This window comes from Sturnira hondurensis, unplaced genomic scaffold (genome assembly GCF_014824575.4).
Source record: "Sturnira hondurensis isolate 20B ecotype Veracruz unplaced genomic scaffold, ASM1482457v3 Scaffold0024758, whole genome shotgun sequence".
Classification (NCBI taxonomy): domain Eukaryota; kingdom Metazoa; phylum Chordata; class Mammalia; order Chiroptera; family Phyllostomidae; genus Sturnira; species Sturnira hondurensis.
The window spans coordinates 1,119,169-1,137,855 of NW_028097389.1; the positions used below are offsets into that span (position 1 = coordinate 1,119,169).

General features: G+C 35.6%; 1 protein-coding gene across 1 annotated transcript in view; it reads right to left on the reverse strand.

The window, feature by feature from the left end:
• The window catches only part of KLHL1 (kelch like family member 1), a 342,020-nt gene that overhangs the window by 189,108 nt on the left and 134,225 nt on the right, over window positions 1–18,687 (reverse strand). Inside the window, exon 3 of the mRNA XM_037038628.1 lies at window positions 7,491–7,627. Within this exon, the coding sequence (XP_036894523.1) occupies window positions 7,491–7,627 (137 nt within the window). The remainder of the gene's footprint in view (window positions 1–7,490; window positions 7,628–18,687) is intronic.

Sequence of the window (18,687 nt, forward strand, 5' to 3'; positions counted from 1 at the left end):
ATAGTCCTCAATATTTTCTATTGGTCTTTGCACCTTATTATAATTGGTGAATTCAAATAATTTTGCTAAGTTATCCAACTTTTTTTCATGTTGCTTAATGTGCTAGTATTAGCTCTATTTTTGGAAAATAAACTAATGAATAAACTATGCCTTTGCCCTTTAGAAGCTCATGGTACAAGTGGAGAAAAGAGATGAAAAAATAAATTATATATAATGTGAAATGTTAAGAGAGAGTTAGAAGACATAAAACCCACAGTTCAGAGCATTATCAGGGTTCATATTCATTTAAAATATTTTAGTCTCTTTCCAAGACTCATGAGATAGAAGGAGATATCATAATAAAATCTTGTGATAGTAGTGAAAGAAGGTAGTATGAGTGAATATTTTTTAGGTCTGAACTTTTGATTATTAAATGAAAAAAAGAGAGGGAGACTGGGGCCTGATTATCAAAGCATTAGTTCCCTAGTTCAAGGAGCTGCGTTTTTCAGTATTTCTGCTCCCAGGGATACAAGTGATGGTATCTGAAGATCAGCCTCTAAAAGCAAAAGACATCGGAACTAGTGAGAATCTATCTCCTTTGAGAGTTTGGCTTTTCGCAGAGACGAGTTTGCTAATACCAATATAACAGCTTCTATGAAAAACTTCTATGAAAAGAGAAATGCACATGCTTTAGATGCTGAAATCAAGGCAGCAATGTTATGGAAAGACATAGACATTTTTCGGCCTCAGTCATTTTAAAATTATATTTTGTCAAGGCAAATATTGCCCTAAGTTAAACAGTAAGCAGGTCTTCACTGAAGGCTGTTGCATTTGGGAAGAGAGACCAGACTCAGTGTTTACTTTTCATGGGAAGTGAAATAAGTCAGACAGAAAAAGTTGTGAACCATATGATCTCACTGATATGTAGGAAGGATAGTCCTCAAAATAAGCCACTTCAAAGAACTCTGTCATAACACATATTATATTGGTTTGGAAAAAGTTTGCTTTTTCCCATAAGATGGCTCTAGTTGAGCTTAGTTATCTTTTCATTTGGAACAATTTTGCTAGATTGTATTGTGACAACTGCCATATCAGTGTGCATTTTTAAGGAAAAATCAAAATTGGTGAATTTTTGTGTAGCCATTTTAATATTGAAGATGTTAAACATAAATAAAACGTGCATCATTTCAGCACCCGTCAGAATGGTTTTCATCAATAAATCAACAAACAACAAGTGCTGGTGAGGACGTGGAGAAAAGGGAACCCTAATGCACTGTTGGTGGGGATCACCACCATCAGTGCGTGCAGACTGCTGCAGGCACTGTGGAAAACAGTGTGTAATTTCCTCAAAAACTTAAAAATAGAACTGCCTTTTTACTCAGTGATTCCATTGGTAGGACTATACCCTAACAAGCCCAAAACACCAATTCAAAGAACCTGTGCACCCTTATGTTCATGTCACTGCTATTTACTACAGCTAAGTGTTGGAAACAGCCTAAGTGCCCAGTAGAAGAATGGACTAAAACTAGTGGTACATTTACACCATGGAATACTATGCAGAAGAGAGAAAGAAGGAATTCCTACCTTTTGCTACAGTTGGTGTAAGATAAATTTTACATGATCTCACTTATAAGAAGAATCTATTGAACAACACAAACTAATGAGCAAAACAGAACCAGAGACAAGGAAACCTGCAATAGACTGAGAGCCACCAGAGGGGAGGGGGTGAAAGGTAACAATGGAAAGAAGGGGAAGGGACTAGTCAAAGAACACTTATGACTGACCCATGAACATGGACAATGGGATGAGAACTGACTGTGGGAGGGAGGGCTGGGTGGAGGAGAGCAAAGTGGGAAAAGTGGAACAACTGTAGTAGAATAAATAAGAAAAAAATAAAGATAGAAGTACAACTAAAATGAAAAAAAACCCCTGGTTTTTGTGCAGTGTATGGAGGAAGTGCTGTGACTGATCAAATGTGTCAAAAAAGTGGTTTGCGAAGTTTTGTGCTGGAGATGTCTCCCCGGAAGATGCTGCATGGCCTACAGACCAGTTGAAGTTGACAGCCATCAAATTAAAACATTAATTGAGAACAATCGATGTTATACCATAAGGGAGATAGGCAGTATACTCAAGATATCCAAATCATTAAAGCTATTGGTAAAAATGAAAAAAATGTGTCTTTTATTTTATGGAAAAAAGTAAATGGACTTTTTGGCCAATCCAATCCAAAAGGGCATTGATTGGGAAGTGAAAATACCATTCAATTTGTGTTCCGACATTTTATTACAGTAATAGATTCAACATCTTACTATTATTCCTTGTCCAGTTACTTTTTCTCATTGAGTGGGCTGACTTACAAACTCCAAAGTGTCTTACACCCTGGAAAAATAATTTTCCACCCATCTTATTATTTCAAATAAGACCATGATGATTTTTGTCAATGCTCAAAAATATTTTTTAAAAAATGTGTATCTGTAAAATTTATGATGTTCATGATGGAATTCTGAAGTGCTATACAATTATAATTTCTAAGTAATTTGAAAATAAAATGATGAGAAACTGTAAACATATTTTTTCCTTTTCTTCTCTGTTTCAATGCTTCTGAAATGCTCTGTAAAATAATTCCAGAAGAGCATGGACTTCATTTTTCCAAATCAGAGCAGTTAAAACAAATAATAATGTGCGGGATTTGTTTCTTTTCTTTTTTTTTAAAGATTTTATTTATTTATCTTTAGAGGGGAAGGGAAGGAGAGAGGGAGAGAAGTATCAGTGTATGGTTGCCTCTGCCGGGGACACACAATGTATGGTGTGTCCCCTGCCAGGAACTGGCCTGCAACCAAGGCATGTGCCCTGACTGGGAATCGAACTTCCATCTCTGGTTCGCAGGCCCGAGCTCAATCCACTGAGCCACACCAGCCAGGGCTGTTTCTTTTCTAACTAAATAAAATTACAGAATAGAAGCTCTGTAACATGTAGGAAAAAATTTTTAAAAGCTGTTAAGTTCATTTAAAACTATACAACTGAGAATGTCATCCAATGGATAGTAATACATAGATCTTATTGCTTTGGAAAACAGGACACATTTGCTATGTCTTGCTCTAATAATTTTATTTACTGTTGAGTTGTTTAAAGGCCAATGTCATTCTAATTTGTGTTTATCTAACTTAACTTTTACTTTATGTTCTTGTTCCTAGTGTGACCCTCTTTATGCTAAAAGTGATCAAACATTTTTAACTGAATTATGGATTGATTTAAAAAAACTGATATACAATCTATAATTACATATTCTTTGGATTACAACTAAGAATTCAAATTTTAAATGTAAAGTGATCGTTGTAAAAGGACACCAGAGCAGATGTTCAATAACAAAATTTTTTAAAGAGTTCTGATGAGATGTCCTAGGAAATGACCTCTTGTTTATATCAATTGGCCTATGCTAACATTGGTTTCATTATTTGTCCTTTCAGTTACAGCCACAGAACCAACAACAATGTTAGGCGAGGACTTACTGTGTTTTATAAACGCATCCTGTTGCTTAAGTGGGCCTTTGCTCTTTATGAATGGCTCCCATCACACTCAGATTTCCTAGCAAAAACTATGAAAAATCTCAATGGAAAGTGTTAAAAGAAGAAGTGCTGACATTTCTTAAATAGCCAATTAAGAACTTAGAGAAAATAATCATTGTTTCTAACATCAGTGTAAACCCCCCTCTCCTTTCCATCCCCGAGCTTCTACTCCATTGTCTAAAAAAATGGTCATCTTGTATGGAGCCTTTTTAAAGGAAAGTAGCTAATTTTATACTGTGGAAATCGTTATTGTAATAGTTGCATATTTACCTTTCCTGCTTCAGAGAATGTTTTCTTTAATTTTGTCAACCCGATGGTTTTCCTTGTCCCATCTACGTATTTCTAGTGTTAACACTTTTATTTCTGTAACTTGTTTCTTTACAAAGTATTCCATTCCCTTTCACCTACTACCACCACTGACTGCACTCACTCCTTAATACCCAGGTCACTCTGCCTGATTACCAGGAACAAAATCTCCAGATATTTTGTTTTAGTTCTTATTGAAAATCTACCAGGCCCCAGATTCCCTTTCATCTCATTCTAATTTGCTGGCGTAGGAGAAAAGTGGATAATTATGAAGGGTGTCTTCCATATCTTACCATATATGAGGTTTTCCTTAATGAAATGATTTAAAGAATTATTTCTTTCTTTTTAAATAAAAGATTCTTAAAATCTATAAATATTGAAGCTTATTGCAGTCAAAAATTCATTCTAACCTGCTTTCCCCATTTTTGTTTTTATTACTTTCTAAGTTAATGAAATAAATTGGCTACATATGATTTTTCAAACCTTACAAACTTTGCAGATCTCACAGAAATTTTTCCTTTGAAATAACTTTGAAGCACTTTTATTCGTCTCTATTGAACAAATTATATTTATAGGTAATAGTTGTAATTCTATGAATTCTTGACATAGCTGATACCCCTTAGTTTTTTGAAAACCTCTCAAACCTCAAAATTTAAGAAAATATTTCCAAATGGTAGACCCCTTAGTATCTTACTGCTCATTCATTTTTACCTTTTTCTGTGATGCATGTGTTTTCAGTCTTCTACATATTGTCTTAGAGACCAGCTAACAAGCTGGCTAAGTAGACCCATTTACTTATTCTTCCCTTTCTATTTTGTTGCTCACCTGATCTCTTCCATTTTTATAATCAGTTATATTGCATATTGCAAAAGATAGCTACACATTGTGTGTTATGCCTACACATCCCCCAATATTAGCTTGTAAGTTATTTCCTCACCTAGCACATTTCTATAAACTCACAATTGGGAACTTCGCAATCACCAGGAAAATAGAAATATCAGAGCAAAGGCTAAAGTGGTCGCTGCAACTGAAAGGCAGTTTTGTATTCCATCTGCCCTTTAAAAACCAGAGCCAAATCTGGGTCATTACATTCATCAGGGAGTTTGAAACAGCCTCCAACTTTGTGCTGCTGGATGATGAGTGTCTTTTGACCTAGTTTTTCACAGGAAAAATGCAAGACCGCCAGGCCATGGAGGCTCTAAGTGTTGAATTTATGCCTTTCTGTTGCTAGAAGGATTCCTAAGGTAAGATTCAGGATTTGTTTCTTTCCAAGAAACAATAATGTGGTTGCGTGTGCTGTCTCCTGACTGTGAGGCCTTGATCTTTTACTACTGTGTCAGGCTGTATGCAAATTGGGGCAAGATGGGCTTGATGTCCCGTCAACTTGACTAAAATTTAGACACGCATCTTCCTGCCGCTAGGGCTTTGATCTCTTTTTCTTTTCTTAGAAGATTTACTTTACAAAACTTGTAATTGTTCATTCTTTCTCTCTTCTTGTGAGATGTAGATCCTTTTAACAGGCAATTGGCAGTTTTACAATCCAGAAATGTTTTTCTCAAGGACCTGGAAGCCATGCCTTTGAAACGCCGACACCCAGGGAGAGAACACCCAGTCTGTCAGTTGTGTGAGAGGCTAGGAGCATAATTTGAGTGGGCACCTTGTTTCAAGTTGTAAAACAACGTTCTGTCACAAAAGGAGAAAGATCGCTTTTCCTTTAGGTACAGCCAATCAGCCAACGCAGATGTCCTGTGTTCTTTCCTACCTGAGCACTTTAAAATCCTCCCCTGTACCCTTTGTTTCAGCAGAATTACGATTCTTTATTTTTAAATTAAATTGATTGGGGTGACATTGGTTAATACAATAATATATTTTCAATTGAACATAGGTTTCAATTGGACAATTCTGTACGACATCATCTGTATATAGCATTTTTTGTTCACCACCCAAAGTCGAATCTTCTTCTGTCACCCTATGTTTGGTCCTCTTTAGCCTTTACTAACCCCAGCCCTTCTGGTAACTACCAAACTGTTCCTGCTGCTTATGAGTTCTTGCTTGTTTGTTTTTATTGTTTGCTCATATATTGTTTTTGTTTCTATTTCCTACATATCAGTGAAATCATATGGTTCATAACTTTTTCTGTCTGACTTATTTCACTTACCATCAAAAGTAAACACTGAGTCTGGTCTCTCTTCCCAAATGCAACAGCCTTCAGTGAAGACCTGCTTACTGTTTAACTTAGGGCAATATTTGCCTTGACAAAATATAATTTTAAAATGACTGAGGCCGAAAAATGTCTATGTCTTTCCATAACATTGCTGCCTTGATTTCAGCATCTAAAGCATGTGCATTTCTCTTTTCATAGAAGTTTTTCATAGAAGCTGTTATATTGGTATTAGCAAACTGGTCTCTGTGAAAAGCCAAACAAACTCTCAAAGGAGATAGATTCTCATTAGTTCCGATGTCTTTTGCTTTTAGAGGCTGATCTTCAGATATCATCACTTGTATCCCTGGGAGCAGAAATACTGAAAAACGCAGCTCCTTGAACTAGGGAACTAATGCTTTGATAATCAGGCCCCAGTCTCCCTCTCTTTTTTTCATTTAATAATCAAAAGTTCAGACCTAAAAAATATTCACTCATACTACCTTCTTTCACTACTATCACAAGATTTTATTATGATGTCTCCTTCTATCTCATGAGTCTTGGAAAGAGACTAAAATATTTTAAATGAATATGAACCCTGATAATGCTCTGAACTGTGGGTTTTATGTCTTCTAACTCTCTCTTAACATTTCACGTTATATATAATTTATTTTTTCATCTCTTTTCTCCACTTGTACCATGAGCTTCTAAAGGGCAAAGGCATAGTTTATTCATTAGTTTATTTTCCAGAAATAGAGCTAATACTAGCACATTAAGCAACATGAAAAAAAGTTGGATAACTTGGCAAAATTATTTGAATTCACCAATTATAATAAGTTGCAAAGACCAATAGAAAATGTTAATATAGAGGATCAGAAACAAATTGCTTTAAAATCTAGTCATTTTCACAATCTAAGTATTTTAATGTCCTTTTCAACTCAGTTTATAAAGTTCACATTAAAAAGGAAAATGGACTCATGGAGATGGACAACGTGCAGATTGCAGTGGGGAGTGGGTGTCAAGGGACCAAATGGTAATGGAAAATCATACAATAAAAATTCACTGAAAATAATCAGATGTTCTGTGAAGGTATTAGCATTAAAACAGCACCAAAAAGAGTTATTTGAACTCCTCTTTTCCAAAATGAAAGAACATTTTCATTAATTTCCCTTTCTAATGCTCTAAATATGGATATAAACAAATTCTCATTTGATAATTAATAACTTTCCTGCTCCTTTTCCAAGCCCATCTATCTACTATTCACTTTTATAAGCCAGTTTAAATTCCGGCTTATATAAGTGGAAGGAATGTGGTATATGTACGCATATATACATTTATAATTTCAGTGACAAAAGTAAAAGTAGTCTGACTTTTCTCTGTTAGTCTTCCAAAATGAAAAAATGAAAGATACAATCTCTGTTTTTCTTTCAGCTTTAAATTCTGCACTCAATTCTAAAATTTTCAAGGCATCAGTGTGAGCCAAGCATCTTTTACTGTACCTGTATATGCAAATTGAACAAGATCCCACAGGGCATTGGGGTCTATGCCTTCCATCTTGATCTCCTCTTGCTTGGCTTCACAAACATCACTTGTAAACATGGCAGCAAAGTAGTCTGAGACTGAGCTCAGAACAAGCCTGAAAGAGCCAAAGGACCCAATTTAGGCCATGAATATAAAGCATCCAAATGCGAAGTTCAGCAACAATGAAGCACAGGGCAGTCTATCTCTCTGTTTATCTATCTGTCATCTATGTATCTATCATCTATCTATTAATCTATATTACATATGGATTGTAATTTTAAAACTGATTTAGGAAATTCTGCTGAAACTTTCATTATAGAACATTCTCCTACATTTTTTCTATCATTTTAGATCCATTTTCCCATCACATTTAGTTCTTACATCCTTTTTCATAAGAATTCAGTTTTATTTCTCTCTACATACTCACCCACTTTTCATCATAATATCTACAAAATAATTTGATTGGCCCAGTAAATTAATGCTGTCACCTATATCATGAATTTGAATACTATATGTTTACTAATCTGTGCCTGAGAATTTTTTTTGCTTATTCACTGGTTCTTATGCCAACAAAATATTATTTTTATATGTATGATAAATATATAAGTATAATTTTCTTGTCTTATATTTCTTTATCTAATTCTTCAGTCAAGATGATACAAACCTCATAGAATAAATTGGTAGTTTCAACTCTTTTTAATTTTTTATGACAACTTGGAAAACAATTAATTTTTATTTTAAAATGGCCTGGAACTTACCTGAAAAAAACATATCAGCTTGGCTACTTTGGGAGTAGCCAAAGTGACATATTAGAGTCACATATTAGAGTGACGTATCAATCTGTATTCTTTTTTCTTAAAGATTTTATTTATTTTTAGAGAGAGGAAGCGGAGGGAGAAAGAGAAGGAGAGACACATTGATGTGTAATACAAATATCAATCAGTGATTGATATTTGGTTGGCTCTTGCATGCTCCCCAACCAGTAATGCCCTGACTGGGAATCGAACTGGCAATATTTCACTTTGTGGGACAATGCTCAACCAACTAAGCCAAACTAGTCAGGGATCAATCCTCTTTTAATTATTAAATAAGACATAGGACATGATTTATGTGCTCTATTTTTGATTCATCCATCAATCATTGCATTTCATATTTTTTCAAGAATATACCCATTTTGCCCTGGCTGGTGTAGCTCAGTGGATTGAGCTCGGGCCTGCGAACAAGAGGATCGCGGTTCGATTCCCAGTCAGGGCACATGCCTGGGTTGCAGGCAGGTTCCCTGCAGGCCAACTCCCAGCAGGGGACGCACGAAAGGCAACCATACATTGATGTTTCTCTCCCTCTCTCCTTCCCCTCTAATGATAAATAAATAAATAAAATCTTTAAAAAAAAAAGAATATACCCATTTTATCTAGGTATTAAATTTTATTAATATGTAATGAACTATATAGTTCATAATATATGAACTATATATATACAGTTTTAGGATATATATATATATATATATATATATATATATATATGTGATTATTTTCAGGTTGCCCTGGGTTACAGTAGCTCACTTGGTTGGAGCATTGCCCTATACATTGAAAATATCTGGGTTCAGTGCTTAGTCAGGGAATACACCTGTATTTGGGAGGGGTAACTGATGGATATTTTTCTCTCATATCAAAATTTGTTCTTCTCTCTCTAAAATCAATAAACATACTCGAGTGAGAATTTTAAAAATTATGTTTGGGGTAAGTTCTACCAATATATTTCATTTTTATGTGTTCTTTTGTGTTAGTCTTTTCATTGTCTTTTGTTTCAATCACTAACATTTTATCTACAACTTTTCTTGTGTGGATGTATGTTTCTCTTGAGTAGAGACCAGATTTATTTTTCTTCAATAAGCCAGATAGTAAGTGTTCTAGTCATTGGGAGTTATACATATAATCTCTGTCACACATTTTCTTTAAAAATTTTAATTGATTAAAAATGCAAAAATAATTTTAAGCTTATAATCCACAAAAAACAAGAAGCACACCAGATTCCACTCCTGCATAAAAGTGTGCCGACTCTATCTAGTGTTTAAAATATTTATTCTCAGCTAATAATTTCTATCAATAAAAACAGTAATTTTTAAGAAATTTGTAAGAACCATTACAATTCTGCTCACCTCTCTGCTAAGCCAAGAATATTTTTTAAAAAGAAGTACATATGTGAAAAGAAAATTTTATTTTATTCTTCACCATTTCTAGTGTTCTTTATTCATTTCTGGAGAAGTAGATTTTAATCAGGCCAAAGATATTTATTCATTATATCTTATAGTTTAGATCTGATGACAAAAGATTCTCCCAACTTTCATTTAACTGAAAATGTCCTCATTAAGTTCAACTAAAAATATCTTATAAAAGTTATTTTTACTTAACAAAAATTTTAGATTGAGAGATCCCCCCCCCCCCACTTAGGGACTAGTAAAATAATNGCTAATAATTTCTATCAATAAAAACAGTAATTTTTAAGAAATTTGTAAGAACCATTACAATTCTGCTCACCTCTCTGCTAAGCCAAGAATATTTTTAAAAAAGAAGTACATATGTGAAAAGAAAATTTTATTTTATTCTTCACCATTTCTAGTGTTCTTTATTCATTTCTGGAGAAGTAGATTTTAATCAGGTCACAGCCAAAGATATTTATTCATTATATCTTATAGTTTAGATCTGATGACAAAAGATTCTCCCAACTTTCATTTAACTGAAAATGTCCTCATTAAGTTGGATTTAAAATACCTTATAAAAGTTATTTTCACTTAACAAAAATTTTAGATTGAGAGATTCCCCCCCCACACACTTAGGGGCTAGTAAAATAATATTCAATTATGCTCTAGACTTAATTGTTACAAATAAAAAATCAGTTTTTCTTCATATATTTGTTGCCCTGATTGACTAGGTTTTGTATCCTTAATTATTTCTTTTTCTCTTTATCTTAGAATTTTAGCAGTTTAGTTTTGATATCTATAGATGTGGGTTTGTAGCAGTATTTACTCTGCTTATGATATTTTGAGCTGTCTGGGGCATAGGTGGATGGATCCTTTTGATCAGCTTTAGAAAATTATCTACACATGATTTCTAATTTTTTTCACTCAAAGCACTCTATAACTCTTTTCAGAACTCTAAATGTATATGTGTGTTCCATAGCTGACAGTTTCTCAAAGATTGTTGAATCTCAGTTCATTTTCATCTTAAGCTTTCTTTTTTTCTGTGCTTCACTGTAGATTATTTTTAGTGACTTGAATTTTCCAAATGTCTCTTGATAATTTTATTTTCTTTTTTAAAGAGATATGAGGTACTGTTTTAAGTTATTTTTCACAGATGCCTTAATCCCCTTTGCAAATAAGTTTAACACCTGAATCATGTCTAGGCTAATTTGCATGACTGATTTTATTCTTGACAATGGACTATATTCTCCTACTTTTCCTCATATATTATAAATTTCAGGTGTATAATGGACATTGTGCCAGAAAAAATGTTGAGGAGAGGTAGAGAGTATCACTCTAGCTTACAGTATTTTTTTAAACAGCTTTTTAATAACTTCAATGAAACAAAGTATACACATTTTATTTTTCTGATGATTTTTGTTGTTTTAATGGGATTGAAGATTTTTCATTTTTTTATAATTTTATTTTTATTTTTTTAAATTTATTTATTTACCTTTAGAGGGGAAGGGGAGAGGGAGAGAAACATCAATGTATGGTTGCCTTTTGTGTGTCCCCTGCTGGGAGTTGGCCTGCAGGGAACCTGCCTGCAACCCAGGCCTGTGCCCTGACTGGGAATCAAACCACGATCCTCTGGTTCTCAGGCCTGTGCTCAATCCACTGAGCTACAGCAGCCAGGGCTGAAGATTTTTCATTTATTTAAAAATTCTAAGAGGAAATGCAAATTTATAAAACTGCTGAATAAAAACTCAAAATTTAATAAAATGATTAAAACAATATTTAATCATTCTACAGAAATAGAGAACTGTAAAAAAAGTGCACTGAAGTTAAGAGGTTTTCCCCTCTATACCTTCCTCTACCTTTCTCGACACACTTCCCCCAAGCAATCACCTCATTGTCGTCCATATCCATGAGATTTTTTCTCTTTTATTTTATTTTTTACTCAATCCTTCCATCCCAACTGGGACCTCAAACTCCCCACCTCAACACCTGTCAATCTGCTCTCTATGAACCTATTTTTCTTGTTCATCAGATTCCATGTATGAGTGAAATCATATGGTATTTGTATTTCTCTCACTGGCTTATTTCACTTGGCATAATGATTTCCACATCTATTTATGCTGTCACAAAGGATAAGAGTTCCTCCTTTTTTATGGCTGAGGAGTATTCCATTGTGTAAATGTACTATCATCAATACATCAACAAACAAAAAGCGTTGGTGAAACTGTGGAGAAAAGGGAACGCTTCTGACTGTTGAGGGGAATGAAGATTTGTGTAGCCACTGTGAAAAACAGTATGGAGTTACTTCAAAAAATAAAAAATTGAACTGCTTTATGACTTAGCAATATCACTTATGGGAATATATCGACAGAAACCTGAAACACTAATTTGAAAGAATATATGCACCCTTATGTTCATTGTAGTATTATTTATAATAGTCAGGATTTGGAAGTGGTCCAAGTGTCCAGAATACATACATACATGAAGTGTTGTGGAATTGTGCACCTGAAACCTGTATCATTGTGATAACCAGTGTCACCCTAATAAATTAAATAAAAAGGAAAAAGACATTTGATTTAAAAATTCAGAAACTTCTGTGTGTTTAAAGTAGATTAGAAGAAATGAGTACATTCTTAAGACTCCTCAGGAAAAGATTACTCACTGATGGAAAACAGAGTTACAAATATAGAAAGGAAGAAACTAAAAAAAAACCTATGATGTATTAATATTAAAAATAGAAGTAATCACTTTTGTGTATGTGTTTAATATAGGGAAGGACGTGTGTGTGTACATTCAGGTCTCCTTGGGTAAAGAAAAGACAACGGGACTGGAGCAAGAAAACCACAAGGCTCACCGCAAACACCTTTTATTCCAGAAGGCCACAAAATGTTAAAAAAGTGATGGGCACACATCAAAAGAACTAAATGTGTCATTACATCTGTAAGCTAAACTACAGTACACTCTGGATATACTTTCTTCCTAAGAACCTAAGAAGAAGGAGAGGAAGAAGGGTCAATTTAGGCCATTACTATTTAAAAAGTTCCTATGCTTTCAAATCAGGAAAAAATGTTTTAAAATGGTTTATTTTGCAATTTTATCTGCTTTATATTTATTTCTATGTAAGTCAAAGGCATGGTGAAAGTCCACTTCCACAAATATAGATATTTCTTTTTAATATTTTATTTCAAGTTATAGGTTGTGCATTTAAGAAGTACTTCATGGGATCTGTGATTTTAGGTATTAACTATTAGAGGTAACATGTTAGAAGTATTTGGAGTTAGCAGTTTGTTACACATTGGGCAATTAGAAACTAAAAATGTCCACACTACATATTTTCAATGAATAACAAAATAAATAAGACACAGTTATCTTCAAATGTTTATTATATACAATAAAATAAATTATAAAAAACAAATAAGTATTATATACCAATTAGATAAATTAGTATCAAATGACCAGTTTTATCAAAAGAACAAAAAATAGATTTGTACAGTATGAAAATAAATTGTAGGAAACCAGAGGGATATACCAGGTCCTGCACAAATAATACCCTTTTTCTTTACAAAATATTTCATTACAAAATTATAAACATGACAATATCACACCCAAGTGTACCATATGACATTTTAGGTGAAATGTTCAAGTTAAAGCTATGAATCATTACACCCATATTATTACTTTACCAACCACACTCAGTCAGGCATACTTCTGCTGGACCCTGTATATCTTTCCTAATGCATAAGAGGTATATCAAGATAAAATTAACCATTTTAACCTTACATATATTAAGGCTGGATTTATAACAGGCCCAGATCCATATAGAGAAAAATATTATGAGACCTAGAGAATTCAATCTCAAATAATTACATAAGGTCCTTTCCATAAACTATAATATGCAAAATACTGCTAACTCAGTAAGAGAAATGAAGAAAACTTTCTAATGCATTTAGAGGTAGTGAATATAAAATTTGCATTAGATTTTAGAAGAGGGATGTAATGAGTAACAGAAATAATATCTTTATATGTGCATATGTAGCTTCTATTAATGCAAAGGAAGCAGGAGCTAAAATGCATATATAAATGGATAAAAGCAGCCACTCTGGAAAATCTCTTATTGAGGTCACCACAAATGTATTTCCTGAGCAATCTATTAAAACTTTCCTAAGTCCACTCCAATTTATTGTGGTGTTTGACATTGCTGACCTCCCCCTCCGTCTTTAAATCTCCACTTTAGCTAAGGCTGCACAGACTCTCTTATCTCAGCTTACTTCTGATTCACTGACTTCTCTTCCTACTCTAACTCCCTGGCCCTTTCATTGTTCCAGGTTATGAGTCAGGTGTCTAAATATTTGCCTTAACCCTTGTTGTTTCAGAATCATTCTTGAGCATGGCCTTCATTATTACTGTTAATGGTAGTTTTAAATCTGGCCTCGTGTCTGAAATGCTTATAGGAACTTCTCACCGGTTGTCCAAGCATTTCAGGATGCCTTAAACTAAATCAAAGTCGTCCATGTGACTTTCTCCTTCTTTCTTACTTCCTAGTTTCTAATTGGTGCACCACCAATATATTGAACTTTCAGAGTAGATACTATACAATGTTGATGCATTTCTTCTTCTCCTTCATCGCCTATATCAAATAAGACACAAAAATCCATCTTTCCTTTTTTATTGGGCTTTTTGGTTGCCCCACCCAGACCCCTTTTAAGAGGCACACCAATATGCTCAGGACTGGTGATGCCCCAGCTACCCCTTCTCTAGAATCTCTAATGACCCAGAGGATCTGCCCCTGGGGTTTATGTGCTCCTGCTCCTCTTACCACCTTTCCCGAAGCCCCCCTCCCACTCTTGACCTGCAGGTGGGCCCAAAGGTAATGGCTAAAAGAACCCAGACATAAATATATTGCCCCTTTACCTAGGGTGATGACTAACTAACTCTACAGCAAGTCATGCTTCAGAGCTTCTTAGGAAAGAAAGCTGAAGCAAGGCTCCCCCCTGGGAGCACATTCCTGATCTGCCCCTTCCTCGACCCTGTCCTGCTTCTGAGGACAGTCCTTAAATAAGCCATGCACACTTGAATTCAAGTCCCCGGGTCTGCTTCCAAGAAATCTGACTATGGTACTATTCTTCAAAATATTTCTCTGTTAATCTCTTTCTTGATATTTACATAGTCCTCATTTGAGGCCTAGATTGACTCTAACTTCTTCCTAGAACATAAGTTAGTTTTTGTAGTGCTAATACTTGTGGGAGCCCGCCAGGCCGCAGGGGACCAAGGACAGAGCCCCCACTGTGAAAATGGTGGAGGGACTTGGTTTCTGGTCCCTGGAGCCAGCGGGTATCTTGACATCTTCCGGACCTTCTCCTTCTCAGCCTTGAAGGAAAGAACAAGACCTTGGCATATGCGTCATGTTCCAAGAAAGTGATAGTCATGAGGACACTGCTATCTTTGGGCTCATGTTCTCAGGATGTGAGAACATCTTGCCCTCTTGATAGCCTTCGGGAGTGTACAAACTTTTGTAAAACAGCATTGTTCTCAGGCCACTGCAGTTCTGCATATAAGCCAGCAGTTCCTTGAATAAATTTGCCATTTGCCAGCAGAGCTCATGGTCCTCTTTAAGTCCCTCGCCTCACCTCGCGACCACCCTTGCTGCCGCGGGCGGCGGCAAATACTTTTTTGCTTTTTTTAAAGCTGGGCCATTTTTCAGAACTATCTTTGTGAATTATTGTAGCTGCTAATGCATTACATCTGCAGCCAGAATGCCTACTACTACTTTGAATACTACTTTCACCACTTACTGATTAAATGGTGAATGTCTTCATCTTTATTCTTTAGTTTTTGATTTTTCTTAGAAAAAAATAAAGAAAATAAAGATTTCCTTCTCTTTCAGGTTAAAATGGGACACTATAAGAAAAGCACTTCCAACAGACCCTGACATATTTAGCACAGTGAGTGCTAAATAGCATTATTATTATTATTGATTTAATTATGTCAGTCTCCTTTTCAAGAAGTTAAGTGTCTTTCTAATTATACACCTCATTTCAGATACAAACTCCTCTACTTGTTTTCAAGGTCAATCATAATCACTTTTGTCCTACTTTTATGCCTTAATTTTGCAGTATTTCCATAAACAATTCTACTTACACTAAGTCAATGCCTCACAATTTTCATAAACACAATGTATTTATTTTCCTATTTCCACATTATTATCACTATAAAATAGCCTACCTATTCTTTTTTAAAGATTTTATGTATTTATTTTTAGAGAGAGGAGAAGGGAAGGCGAAAGAAAGGGAGAGAAAAGTCAATGTGTAGTTGCCTGTCACGCACCCCCATCTGGGGACCTGGCTTACAACCCAGGCATGTGCCCTGACTGGAAACTGAACCATGATCCTTTGGTTTGCAGGCCTGCATACAATTCACTGAGCTACACCTGCCAGGGCAGCAAACCCATTCTTTTCCTGACTGACCTCAAACACAGTATCTCTGAAAATCTTACATAAATCTTATCTTCTAATATGTTATTCATTTCCTTATTCAATTATCTAGTGCTTTTGGAATCAAAACCTTATATGTCGGCTGAGGTTATTTGCAACTATAATAATTTCTTTAAGTGTTCTACTGGTTATTCTTCCTTCCTCCAGATTATTAAAAACTTCCCGAGGATAGGTATAGTGTTCTATATCCTTTTGCATCACCAAAAGACTACAGACCAATGCTATAATATGTTTGACAAACACTTCTTTTAATACATGCAAACAGAGGTGCTTTATGTACTGCTGAATATCAGTTGTAGGCATAAGGAGGACATTAAAATACTATGTAAGTGGTTCTCTTCCCTCCAGCATTATTGAGGTATTGACATGTAACACAAGTAACTTTATGGCATGCACTATTCGAAACATCTATATACCAGGTCGGTCCAGAAGGCACCCAGCCACGCATTATGGAAAATAGAGACATTTATTGAAGAAGATACAAGAAATAATGTACATAGGATAATGACGCCTTGGTCCCTTTCAAAGTAGGCCCCATCGTACCTCACACTGTTCTCCCAATCACCATCAGCTACCCTGTCATATTTTCCTGAATCTCTTCAACAGTCTAAAATCTTTTCCCTTTTAAAGGTGATTTTAGTTTTTGGGAAAGCTATAAGTCACAGTGTGCCAAATCTGGCCTATAGGGGGGCTAAGCACCTGGGTGCTTTAATGTTTTTCACCAAAACATTCTGCATGAGTTGTGATGCATGAGCGGGCCCATTGTGGCGATGAAGCCGCCAATCACCAGTTCCCCAGAGCTGTGGCCTTCAGAATAATCTGAAGAATTTCCGCGGAGGAATGTTCAAGCTTAACGCAAAATTTGATGCAGGTTCATTGTTCCACTCACTCAGTTATTTTGAATGTGATGGCCACAGAGTACACGTGCCCACTCAATGGTGTCTGCCCCCCACTGACTAGTACAGTGAAGTTGTCATTGTTCATTCATTTGCATTCCAATCCACTCTCCTTGGCTGCCAGGTTACGTTGATGTTGTACAAACTGTTCTCATTATATTAACAATGGCTGGACTTTTTCTGGACAGAGCTCATATTATGAAATGATTACCACAATATGTATTTACAATTGTTTATACAGTTAATAAATTGACCCCTTTGTCAAGATTTAGTGACTACCTTTGTCTTTTGTTACTGTTTTGACTTAAAGTATATTTTGTCTGATCGTATAACTTACCCTGAATCTGTTTTTGTTTTCAGTCGCTTGGAATATCTTTTCCCTTCCCTTCCCTTTGTAACTACTGTCTGTGTGTCTTCACAGCTGAAATGAGTTTCTAGTAGTCAGCATATAGTAGGGTCATATTTTCAAATCCACTCAGCCACTCTGTCTTTTGAATGGAAAGTTTGACCTGAATACCTTTAGAGTAATTATTGATAGGTTAGGAGTTGTACTGCTACCTGACTGTTTTCTGGCTGTTTTGCAGTTCCTTTGTTTTTTTATTCCTCCCTCGCTGTCTTTCTTTGTAAATTGATGAGCTTCTACGAGATTTTGCTTTGATTCCTGCCATTTTGTGTGTGTGTATAGGTACTGTAGGTAGGCTTACACAAAACACCCTATAAATATATGTCTATTTAAGTCAATAACTACTTAATTTCAATCATGTAAAAAACTCTACCCTTTTATTCCCCTCCCTATATTTTGTTTTGATATCACAATGCATGTTTTTTACACTGCGTATCCATCAACTAATATTATAGCTCTAGTTGTATTTAACACTTTTGTCCCCTAACCTCTATACTAAAGTGATGAACACACCAACACATTACAATTGCATTATTCTGAATTTGTCTATATACTTAGCTTGACATGTTTTCATGTTACTAATCAGACTCCTTTCATTTCCGCTTAAAGAACGCCTGTTAGCACTTCTTGTAAGACATGTCTAATGGTGCCATACCCTCTCAACTCATGATCCTTGTAGACTTGTGATAACATCTCTATACCTAAGGGAGTAAAGGTCTCTTCCTTTCTTAAGACTGGCTTGGGCAGGCAAAGCCTTTAACCAGTCAGCCCAGCCAGAGACTGTGGGAGGGCCATTTGCGGGTGTCTGAAAGCAGGCTTCCTGCTGGAGTCTTTGGACAGGCAAGTCTGGTGTCTGGTCAGCAGGTGGCAGGCTTGGTGCTTGGGTTACACAGAGACCAGCCAAGTGCCTGAGTCTGTAACTGAAGGTCTGGAGCCTGGGGTCACTGGGTGGGCCTGGCCCTTGAGTCTGAGGTGATTGGGCTAAAATCTGGGTCTGTGTGTGAAAATATAGATTCTGGGTCAGCAAAGGCCAAACAGGCACCACTAGATTGGGCCCAGCATCTGGGTTCACAGGGCCTAGTTTGGTACTGGAGTGGTCTGGAAACCTGGTTTCATGGGAACCTGACTGGAGACTGGAATCTGGAGTCATTTGGTGCTAGGGGCAACTGGAGTTTGGGGGTCTCTGGA